The sequence below is a fragment of the Amblyomma maculatum genome, chromosome 2, assembly GCF_055883805.1.
Source record: "Amblyomma maculatum isolate TAMU_Amacu chromosome 2, ASM5588380v1, whole genome shotgun sequence".
NCBI lineage: Eukaryota > Metazoa > Arthropoda > Arachnida > Ixodida > Ixodidae > Amblyomma > Amblyomma maculatum.
The window spans coordinates 56,324,685-56,337,078 of NC_139345.1; the positions used below are offsets into that span (position 1 = coordinate 56,324,685).

General features: G+C 47.9%; 1 protein-coding gene across 1 annotated transcript; it reads left to right on the forward strand.

Annotated features, from left to right (window-relative positions):
- The first annotated feature begins 641 nt into the window (after window positions 1-641).
- On the forward strand, window positions 642-2,366 carry LOC146198703 (solute carrier family 22 member 6-B-like). The gene has a single exon (XM_084591956.1). The coding sequence runs from the start codon at window positions 642-644 to the stop codon at window positions 2,364-2,366; it is 1,725 nt and encodes a 574-aa protein (XP_084448082.1).
- The last annotated feature ends 10,028 nt before the right edge of the window (window positions 2,367-12,394 follow it).

Below are 12,394 nucleotides of genomic sequence, written 5' to 3' on the forward strand. Positions count from 1 at the left end.
GGCTGTGTGAGGCATCAACGACACTGTTGTGGAGCAAGATTCCTAGTTGAATGCCTATATCTATGCAGATGTGGGTGGTCACCGAAAAACATATGAGAATCATGTGAGGATGGTGAAGCTATAGGGAATTTTCTTCTCCCCTGCCGGTATTTCACACCTCAGAAAAAGGTTTACCTGAAGGACCCTCTCTCCAGGTCATTGGTTCTCTTTTATCTACCAGTGTTACTGTCGTTTATGCGAGCACCAAATGATTTGCATTGGGTTGAATTTGTGGGATTCACTATATTTGCATAACTAAAGCTGGCAGGTTGAATTGCTACAATTTTAGAATTTTTAGCGATCCTTTTCTGACAAAATGTTATGCTTGTTATTTAACTTTAAATATTACATTGCCGTTTTTCATCGCTACATTTTTCAAAATTTCAACTTGGTGTCAAATATTTTGATTTAATCGCCTGTATAAATGTTCTTGTATACGTCACTAAACCTTGGCCAATTCCTCAACGTGTGTCCTGTTTTAAGAGGCAAAGAAGAAGAAGAAGAAGGAGTAGACACTTCAGCCTTCAGCCCGGCGAATGTGATTCGAGACGTTTGAAGGTGCTTAGCCAGAACCCTTTGTCTTGAAACGCTACGCCCAAAGCATGGATATCGTTTTACCGAGACGCTTACTGTCAAAGGACTTGGTAACCAGCGACTGCTTTGACTGCTTCGAGGCCTTTGGGAACGGCATCTTTCAGTCGAGGCTACTAGTCCTCAACACCCTTGCTGTTTTCTTGACGAATATCAACGGCTTGGTCGTTCCGCTGATATCCACAAATGTGAAGCACTGGTGTAAGCAGTCATCAACATCGAACAGTTCGGAAGCCACATGGAAAAATGCCACCCTTTCTAAAGTAGCCGAAACGCCCATCAGCCGATGTGAGCTCTACAAGTACACCCAGGGTTCAAACAATACAGAGACAATGCCTTGCGAGGAGTGGGTATACGACGACCAGCAAGTCAGGACAACCATTGTGAGTGAGTGGAACCTCGTATGCCAAAGGCGCTTTTTGCGGGAGACTATCACAGTGATCCACAACGCCGGCACTGTCTTTCTCGCGATTCCTGCTGGCTGCATAGCGGACAGCATCGGCCGTAAGCCCGTCCTTCTAGCAGGCGTCACTGTGCTTATCGTCTCTTCAGTGAGCAGCTGCCTGTCGAAAAGCTACGCGACGTACACCACCTTCAAGTTCTTCACCTCGGGTTGCGCCAGCGTGGTAGCCTGCCTGACAATGGTCAGCCTTTTCGAGGTCACCATACATGACCGTCGGCCGCTGCACGTTGTTGTCAGCGCTTTTATCGGAATCCTTTTGTCTGAACTGTGGTACGTGATATTTTTACCTCTTAAGCTGGGTTGGATGCTAAAACAGAGCCTATTTATTCTACCGACTGTGCTCTCGCTGCCGCTTTTCTGGATCATCTCCGAGTCGCCGCGCTGGCTGGTCTCGAAAGGGCGACTTGAGTCAGCGGAGGTTGTTATGATGGCCGCTGCCGAGGCCAACCACTTTCTCTACGCACACACGGCATGCATGATTCACAAACTGAAGACCGACATCGCCATCAACGCTAAACGCTTACCCGCCATAAACCAGCACATGCTCGGTGACTGTAGCGTTCAACGACGTACGTTCATAATGAGCGTCTCCTACTTTTCCATGACGTTCGCTGCATTCGTGACTGTATACACGCAGAGGCAAGACAACGAGCCTTGGTTTACACCCGCCTCTTTCGCATTGAACTTGCTTTTCTGTTTACTCATGTACCTGATGATCACCAGGATGACAATGCGGTGTGTCATGACAACGTGGTTTGTGATAATGGGTGCCACTCAGTGCCTTTTGAGCATTGTCGCCGGAACAGACGCCACAATGGTTGAAGTAGCATTAACATTATTGTCCAGTGCAATGTTCTACTCTGGTCTCGTCCTGTCCTTTTGCTACATCCTTGAACTCTCTCCAACCCCTGTTCGTGCAACACTGGCTTGTTGGGGCTACGCCTGCAGTCGCCTCGGTGCTGTAGCCGCCTTCATAGCAGTGGTACTGCAGAGGGCAGGTCGCTTAGACTTGGTGTACGCAATCGGCGGACTTTTTCTTATGACGTCATTGGCCATGCAGCGAAACTTGCCCCGAGATACTACAGTGGAGTGCGCCAAGGAGGAGGCCAATCGGGCGTCTGTCATCAGCCAGCGTAGCATGGCGTTCATGAAGAAGAGCTTGGAACCAAAAGCCGTTGAGTCAAACAGAAGCAAGTCCAGCTTCGACGTGAGCCATCGGTCATCGGTGGTATCTCGGAGCCATCTTCGTGACCAGCAAGAAACCGATGGATGACTGTGCGATAGAGAAGCGCAAAGCGTCAGCTATCTGCTAGTATTATTCTGACATCAAAATTTTTATTTTGCAAATATCTGAATACTATCTAAAATTTATCTGTTCAGTTTCTGTATATTTCCAGCGTGCCTGATTACTACTAAGCCCAATGGCAGAGGGGAATGTTCTTCGCAAACGCCTATATGTATGTGTTCTCGTTAGCCACAGTTAATAACTTTTATCGGTATTTCGCCGAATCACTAAATTGTTAAATTCACGCTTTGCTGCAATGTCGCGCAATATTTGCGTTTCATGACTCCTGTTTAACATGTGCGAGATAAATATATACTTCCTCATGGCAAGCAGCGTTGGAAGCACGTATGTTTGAGATTTGTAGAATAAAACTTTCAAGATTGCCTTAAACTAGGTAGTAATTTGCTGATAACCGAGGGATTACCGTGCACAAGGTGAAAAATCTTGGATGACGCTTATACTTCACCTTTAAAATTAGGACGCGTTATAGTGTTACCGGGGCGCTGTTCGCGTGAGGTCACTCTAAATGCAGACCTTTGCAGTAGGTCCAAGCTATGCAAATATATTCATTTGAATACATTCACTAGATATGTGTTAGCGTGAAAGACTACATGGTTTACTTGTAAATTTTCTTTCCCCAGCCGTACATAGTTGACTTGGCCAAGTTGGCAGCGTATCTTTCTGGTTAACTAAACCTTGTGGGTTAGAATCATGCCAGCCTCATGAAACGTTTAGTGGCGCGAAATCAATGACTCTACCTGTAAAACAATGTTACACATACGACAGCATTCACTCAGAAGTAGGTCCGGATTTGGTTGCTTTTCTTCCACTTTTGACGTAAAGTTTAATGTGAGCTTTGTGAGTTCTTAAAATTCCCGCGTGACGCCATGTGGCTGCTAGGTCATGTCCCTATCAAACAATATATGAACAAACGCAAGAAGGCTGAGTGGCTTCGATATGAGATACATAAGATACGATACAACTGCTAGCGATGCAAAGGAAAGCACCTTGGAATGCTTTTTCGGCGGGTGGTGAGTTATATAATAAATAAAAATAATCGATTCACATGAAAGGCGCGGTATCTGTCACACTTGTTCTGTGGACAACCGAACCACGCCATCTTTTTTGGTTCTTTCTTCTCTATTTGCTCTTCTGCCCGCACGAGGCAGTGGAGGTGGCTCAGCTACAGGGCCAGTAGCCGGCCCGTGCATTTTCGTTTCGTTCTTCCCACAATCGCAACAGCAACAATAGGGAAGGGAGGAAGGTTGAAAAGTGAAGGGTTGCCGTAATGGAGGGCTCCGGAATAATTTCGACCACCTGGGGATCTTTAAAATGCATGTGTGAGAGGAGCAGGGGGAGGAGGACAAAACATTTATTACCGCAAGGGTATTCGGGGTACCTTTGGCCCCCTGGGTTCCCGCATGACCCCACCGCACTCAAACGTTCATGTTCAAGGTGGCTGTTCCTGGCCCTAGGAGACTGAGACTTGTAGGTCAACGCCGCTTGCTGCGGGGGCTAGCTTGCCACCGAATGTATATCTGTTGTAGGCCGTCATTGCACCCTCCACTGCTTAGGGGGTGGACGACGGCGGTTCCGGCAGCGTATTTGGGTTTGCTCGGTACGGTGGCTCCGCAAGGGACAAAACGACAGAAGAGACGAAGAAAGCGGGCTGTTCCGACTAGCATCTACCGCCCCCAGGAGCCAAGCAGCCTAGCGATTAGCGGCGCATGCTTTTTCAGTGGGCGTCTCGGACGCAGCACTAGCTTGAGAGAGCCTATAATACAATAATACAATTACTACTACTACTATTACTACTACTACAACTACTAAATAATAATAATAATACACAGTATTATTTTCTGCTAATTATTATTATTAATATTATTATTATCATTAGTAGTAGTAGTAGTATAGAGGAAGACTCGTTTCACGAAGTTGGCACTAAATTGTCTAGTTAACGGCCCAATGAACTGGCTAAATATTATCTTCACAGTTTTAATTAATAATAATAATAATGATTGGTTCACAGGAAGGGAAAGGCGCAGTATCTGTCACACTTGTGTCTGTGGACACCAAGGGATGAAGGTGTCCACAGACACGCGTGTGACAGATACTGCGCCTTTCCCTTCCTGTGAACCAATTAATATTATTATCGTTAATAATTAAAACTGGGAAGATATTTAGCCAGTTAATTTGGCCGTTACCTACAGACAATTCAGGGCCAACTTAGTGAAACGAGTCTTCCTCTATACTACTACTACTACTACTACTACTGCTACTACTACTACTACTACTACTACTAATAATATTAATAATAATAATAATAGTAGTAGTAGAAGTAGTAGTAGTAGTAGTACCACTACTACTACTACTACTACTACTACTACTACTACTACTACTACTACTACTACTACTAATAATAATAATAATAATAATAATAATAATAATAATAATAATAGTAGTAGCAGCAGAAGTAGTAGTAGTAGTAGTAGTAGTAGTAGTAGTAGTAGTAGTAGTAGTAGTAGTAGTAGTAGTAGTAGTAGCAGTAGTATAGGCTTTCTCAAGCTAGTGCCGCGTCCAACATGACGCCCATTGAAAAAGCATGCGCCGCTAATCGCTAGGCTGCTCGGCTCCTGGGGGCGGTAGATGCTAGTTGGAACAGCCCGCTTTCTTCGTCTCTTCTGTCGTTTTGTCCCTTGCGGAGCCACCGGACCGAGCAAACCCAAATACGCGTTCCGGCACGCGTCTTTCTCTCCCTCTTCTTTTTCTTGACATAATAAATCAGCCAACGTGGGAAGGCTGGGAGACGGGCGGCCCTGTCCAGCTCGAATCTCAAGGAACAACGAGCCCTCGTCGAAAGAGCACGTGCAGCGGTTTTTACGAACGGTGTCCCGGCCTAGGGGCCCGATCAGCCTTCCCTTAATCTAAGCCAATGTGGCTTTCAATAAGCTTTCAATCATCATCATCGGCGGTGGCTTAGCTACAGAGCCAGTAGCAGGCCCGTGCATTTTTCTTTTCCGCAGGGTACAGTACCCTGCGGAGCATGATCCGCTCTGTCCTTTTTGCAAAACAATTATTTTTGGTTGAACTCTGGTTAACCCTAGTTGAATTGCGATAGCAACGGCGAATCTTCTTTTGCCTGCTACATTTTCCCCCATCACGCCCTATCAGTGTAGGGTGCTGCATTATTGGGGACTTTTAGGCTCATCCTTTAAGAGTATGATGCGAGAGCGTAAGCTACAAGCCTTTTTTTTTCTTCTTCTACTACTCCTCCTCCTCGGAGAAGGAGCGGGGCCAAGCGTGGCCTCTGCCGGGACCACGCGACGGCTCGAAGCCTGGCGCAGTATTGCTATCACAACAAAAGTAAACGGTACTCTGCCGCACGTTTTGGCAAAATGCCCCAAACACAAGACCCCCCCCCCCCCCCCCCCCCCCCCATCCTCCCGTTGCCGCCAATCCCCCAATCGCCAACCTCTTGAGCGATGGGTGACCTTGCTATCCAGTCCTGCCCTCGCACTGACGGACAGGCGCCAGGAGCTGCTGGAAAGATATGGGTCCCGCCACTAGGGAACCAGCCCGTCTGGTGCCTGCATGCACCACCGATTTATTTCGGGCCTAATAAATGTTGATTCCTCCTCCTTGTCTCACAGCTCGGACGACTCACTCGTACGAACGCGGGAAGGCCCATCCCATACAGACTACACATGTGCGGGCAACTTCCAGAGAAGGTTGCGAAAACACAGTTACCTACACACATTAGGACAGATCTATTCATTAAGCCCTTACCCAAGAATATGCACCCCGCGCACCACGAAGTTCGACGCATGGCAAGTGCTCGCGTCCTACATGCCAAGTATGGCCGACACGTCAATGCAGCATACGTGGACGCGGCGGAATATCGCCATACCAAGAGACAAGCGTTTGTACTGGCCGCTGTGAATGGCAACGGTTCCCCGTTGGCGGCCGCATCAACCGCAACCACCTCCTCCGAGACGGCGGAGGAAGCAGCCATATCCTTAGCTATAAGCACACGCGTCCGTTAATATTATATTTAGTGATTCTAAAACAGCCATTCGCAATTTCGCGAGGGGCCGTATCACGCCTACCTCCCTCCGAATCAGCATCCCTGCTCCGATTAGAGAAATTGAACTAATCTGGGTCCCGGCCCACTATAATCCGGGGAACGAGGCGGCTCACAAGCAAGCCCGATGTTTCGTCGACCGGGAAGTGAGCACGCCCTCCGATCCAAAATTCACGAGGGAGGGGTTAATTTCTTTTCATGATATTACCCACCACTTCAGACTGGAAAGGCGCATATATCCGCCTTCCCACAAATCCCTATACGAAGGCGCAGGAAGTTACCTGGCGCCGACTGCAAACATGCTCCCTCCTAAATCCGGCGGTGCTTGCCCTCATGTACCCAGGCCAGTACAACCCAAACTGCAATAAATGCGGTGAAAAAGCGACATACGACCACATTCTCAGGAACTTCGTAAATGATCCGCCTTTGACGGAATTAATACAGCTCCCTTCTCCCGAGCGGTGGGAAGCCATGCAGAACAGTTCGAACCCGAAAATCCAACTACGGGCCATCGAGCGGGCTAATGAGGTCGCCGCCAGCCATGGACTAGCGGCCATGTAGTACATCATTATCATCATCATCATCATCATCAGCCTGACTATAGCCAATGCAGGGCGAAGGCCTCTCTCATATTTCTCCACTTAACCCGGTTCTGTGCTAGCTGCATCCACTTGACCTCTGCGAACTTCTTAACCTCATCCACCCACCTAACGTTTTGCCGCCCCCTGCTACGCTTTCCTTCCCTTGGAATCCAGTTTGTTACCCTAAGCAACCATCGGTTACCCTCTCTTCGCACTACATGTCCTGCCCATGCCCATTTCTTCTTCTTGTATTCGTCTTTCCTGAAACCTGCTTGAGCGACGAAATGTTTTGCAGTCCAATTAACGTGCACTGACATAAGAAAGGCGCCGTATCTGTCGCACTTGTTCTGTGGACACCTTAATAGCTCCCTTACGCTACCTATGACGTAAAGGCCGCCAGATCCGCATCCTCAAACTAATCACGTGAAATTCGAAGGTCGTGAGTTCAGATCCCTCCGGGGGCATGTGGTTGTTTTTTGTGATGCTTTGTAGCCATTCACTTTCAGTTTTAGTTACCACTTCCAATTCACCGGACAAAAAAATTACGGGACTGCGTTTAATTACTTTTGTGAGCGGAAATGGCGAAAACCACTTTACAGAACTAATTTGATTAACTGCATCATCATTGTAATCGATGTATCTGTATCGTCATTTTCAGTGTCACTAATTGGATCTTCATTGTCACTTTCATCAAGATCACTAATGCTACTATCATAATTATCAGTAACAATAAATGCACAATAACTGACATCGCTACTACGATAATTTTACGTTTTCCGTAAAGCACCAAATCAGTCGAAACTGTTGGCATTAGTCATGATGGTAGCATGCAAGGTAGGTCAATAAAACAGAGCATGATGTGTTTTAGAAGGCCTAGATTGCTTAATGCCTCGTGAAAGAACCTAAGAATAACGCTATCTTGATTAAATCTACTAAATACCTTCAATGCGTAACCTGAACTTGGTGATGGCAGACAAGGAACGTGTTTCACCTTAATGTCAAAAGCGCTATATGATGTTGTATCAGATCGTCAGGAAGGCACTCGACAGCATGGCGGCCAGAACAAGAAGAGCCCTTGTTTATTGATGGCCATCGTATTTATAGGTTTCCATAGCGCGGCGCACGCACTGCGCATGACATGTGCTCCGTCATCAGGCTATCACACAAGCCTGATACATCCTTCCATGGTTAACACAAGATGAAAGCAAATGTTCATGTTAATTGATTAAAAGCAGCATCATAATAAAGGCGCTGTGGTGGTCGTATGGTGCGAGTCGACCTTCTGAGAGTGGTGGTCGTCCTGGTTGGATCTGGATGGGTGACTGCAGCTAAGGGCATGGCACCATGGGCTGGAAGTGGGCTGGAAGTGGGCTGGAAGTGGGCTGGAAGTGGGCTGGAAGTGGTCTGGAAGTGGGCTGGAAGTGGTCTGGAAGTGGGCTGGAAGTGGGCTGGAAACCTGTGGTGTTACGCTACCAATGCTGTCGGTGTCGTCGTCACTTGTTTCAGCATACTTCTCGCCAGTGTGAAGCAAGTGTCTCCTGTTTCGTCGAAGAACACGATCTTCAGTCATGACGTGGTATGACCTCGGAGCAGCTTGTCCAACAATCTTCCCTTTCTGTGACCAAGTCGTATCTCTTAGTCGCACACGCCACCTTTCGCAAGTTGTGGCAACGGCCGCCCTTCGCATGTCTGACGATGCTTCACCACATCAGTGGCCGTGATTTTGCCGAAATCTGGAATATTAGATCGAAGGCGCCTCCCTTGAAGTTCACCAGGGGATTGACCTTCGGCCAGTGGTGTTGAGCGGTAGGCTAGAAGGCCTAGCCAGAAGTCGTTTCCTGCATCTGTTTTTTTCATTATGCGGTTCACAACTTGGACACCTTTTTCTGCGAGACCATTATACTGCGGGTAGTAGGGACTGGACGTGACGTGTGCGAAGTCGAACTGCTTGGAGAAGACCGCGATCTCTTGGCTTGAGAACTGGGGTCCGTTATCCGGGCAGAGTTTAACAGGAACGCCATATCGAGCAAAAATAGCGCTGAGAGCCGCAACAACGCTTTTTGCACTTGTGTCTGGAAGTTTCTCGACATCTGGGAAGTTTGAAACAGAGTCATATACGGCAATATAAGAATGTCCTCCAAAACAAAAGATGTCCGCTCCGACCCTGTACCATGCACACTGTGGCACCAAGCGCATGAGCAAGGGCTCTTTGGCTTGTTTGTACGCAAACTTTCTGCACGTTGAACAGTTCTGAATCAGCTCAGTGATGTCACTGTTGAGGCCCGGCCAAAAAACGAGACGTCTGGCTCTTTCTTTGCATTTGTTGAAACCAAGGTGACCAGCATGAATTCTTTTTAGCATTTCCCGTCGCATGCTCTTCGATACGACGGCTTTCGTACCCTTGAAGAGTATTCCGCTGATAACAGACAGTTCAGATGAAAAAGGCTTCAGTTCACCTTGAATTTCTTTGTTGATAAGCCGGTGACGAGAGTGTTCAAGTAGCAATCCAGAGCTTTTTCTTTCGCCACTTCCTGTTGTGTTGTTTCCGTGACCATGCAGTTCAGGAGCTGAAGTGCGTGAACTTCAGCATCTTCCGTAGCAGCCGCATTGTCAACTTCGCCTGCCGGAGTCGCTCGTGACAGCATGTCCGCCAGGATGAGGTGCTTCCCCGGAACGTACTGCAGCACATAGTCGTACCTAAGAAGTTTTAAAAAGAATCTCTAATCGTGGGGGCATGTCACAAATTCCTTTAGAAAAAATCGATAAAAGTGTCTTGTGGTCGGTCTCAATAATAACCTTCTGTCCGTACACAAACTGGTGAAACTTCTCGCAGCCGAACAAAATTCCGAGCGCTTCTTTCTCAATTTGTGCGTAACGTTGCTCAGGATGTGTTAGCACTCTGGATGCATAGGCCACTGGTCGCCAGGAGCCACCATGACACTGCAGAAGTGCCGCCCCAACGCCATCTTTGGATGCAAAGCATGTTATTTTCGTTTCCTTTTTGGGGTCAAATATTGCTAATACGGGCTCTGTCGCGAGTACCTGCGTGACGCTTCTCCATTCTTTCTCGTGACTTTCGGTCCATTCAAACTCGACTTGAGGTTTGATAAGCGCTCGTAGCACGCTGTTCTGTCAGACAAGCGAGGCACGTATTTTCCAAAGTAGTTGACTACTCCTAACATGCGCTGAACATCGGCTTTGCTTTTTGGCGTTGGCATTTGAACCAAATTGCGCACTAGCTTCGGACTTGGGGAAATTCCAGTTTGTCCAATGACGTCACACAGAAATTGAACCTCGGTTAGACCAAACTTCCATTTTTCGGCATTGAATGTCAGTCCTGCCTTTTCGGCGGCTTTTAACACTTCCACTAGCCGCTCGTCATGCTCTTGCCGTGTAGCCCCCCCACAAGAATGTCGTCGATATACACATGCACTCCTGGTAGCCCCGCAAACATCTGACTGAGTATTTTGTGAAAAACTTCCGGCGCAGATGCGATGCCGAACGGTAGACGCAAGTAACGATATCTACCGAAAGGAGTGGCAAATGTTCATATTTTTAATGTTCTCTTGTCGAGTGGTATCTGGTGAAATCCAGAATTTGCGTCTAGACAGCTAAAGAAGCAGGCGCCTGTCAATTCCACTTCAATATCTTCTCGCCTGGGAACCTGGTAATGCTGCCTTTTTATATACTCATTAATCCTTCTGGGATCCATGCACACCCTAAGTCTGCCATCTTTCTTTTTGACCAAGACCAAAGGGCTTACCCAGTCGGTAAGGTCGTCTTCCTTTTTGATGATGCCGGCCGCCTCCATTCTCTGAAGCTCGTCACGCAGGGGTTGACGCAAGGACAGGGGCACCCGCCGCGCTGGCTGGACGACCGGGACAGCAGCTGGCTGCAGTACCATGCTGTAGGGCTGCTTCATGCAACCCAACCCTTCGAAGACTTGCTTAAAATCTTTAAGTGCTCCATATTCAGCGGAAGCGCTGATAGTGTCGATTGACCGCCGCACCAGACCCAATGCTTCACTTGCTTCAAGCCCAAGTATGGCCTGACGACCATTTTTCACAACGTAAAACTTCACCGCAGTGGCGGCGTTCCCAATTGTCACTTTTTGGACGGTTGTTCCAAAGTTTGTGATGACGCCTCCATTGTAGGCTCGCAGCACAGAGCTCGTAGGATTCAGTTCGGCAATGTGTAGCTTGCGGTATACTGAAAAGGGTATAATGCTTGCCTGTGATCCGGTGTCGACCTTGAAGAGTGCTTCACGACCTGCGATTTGGGCTTTCACAGTCCAGTCCTTACTGTCGCTGCTTGCGATGCCAACGTAAAGAACGTCGAACTCATCGTTAATATTAAGTTCGCTGACTTCGCTGATGACTGCCTTGGCCGGACAACAAATTGCAAAATGGCGGAGCTTTCGGCAGGAGTTGCATCTTTTCCCATATGCCGGACACTGCCGTTGTTCATGCTGTCGGTTGCACTTCTTGCAGCGATACGCAGTTCTGTCGAGTGCAGTCTTCTCTTGTGGATCCATGCAGTGACGGAATGGCGCTACATACAGGGAGACTGCGTTAATACTGTTATCTGGCTTCTCCCAGATCTGATTTCTTCGTGCCACTGATTCCGCTACTCGGCACATTTCTTCAGCCTTTATCAATGTTAGGCCCTTCTCACGGAGCAATTTTTCACGCAACTTTGAATCATTCGTCCCAAAGACGATCTGATCTCTGATCATTGAATCGTTCAGACCTTCGAAGTTGCACTGCGTTGCCTCTTTCTTGAGATCTCGGATAAATTTTTCAAACGGCTCTCCATCCCCTTGCTTCCTCGAGCGAAATACGTAACGCTCATGCACTTCGTTGCTTACCTCAGCACAGTAGGCCTATCACTTCGTGACCAGAGTGTCATAATCTTCTTTGTCTTCACCAGCCACAAACTGGAACGTGTTGAAGACGTCAAGCGCTTCATCTCCGGCAACGCTTTAGAGGTGCGCTGCTTTTGATGCACCGGTTCTAGGATCCTCTTAAGACGTGGTCGCCTTGATGAACAGTCCCAGTTTCTGCTTAAATCGCTTCCAGTTCCGAGACAGGTTTCCCGAGAGCTGCAAGGGTTCTGGGGGCTTCAGCAGGTCCATCATCGACCGTGGCTAACTGACCACTTCTGACACCATGTATTAGATCGTCAGGAAGGCACTCGACAGCATGGCGGCCAGAACAAGAAGAGCCCCTGTTTATTGATGGCCATCGTATTTATAGGTTTCCATAGCGCGGCGCACGCACTGCGCATGACATGTGCTCCGTCATCAGGCTATCACACAAGCCTGATACAGATGTTAAGGCGAGTGACGCAATGGA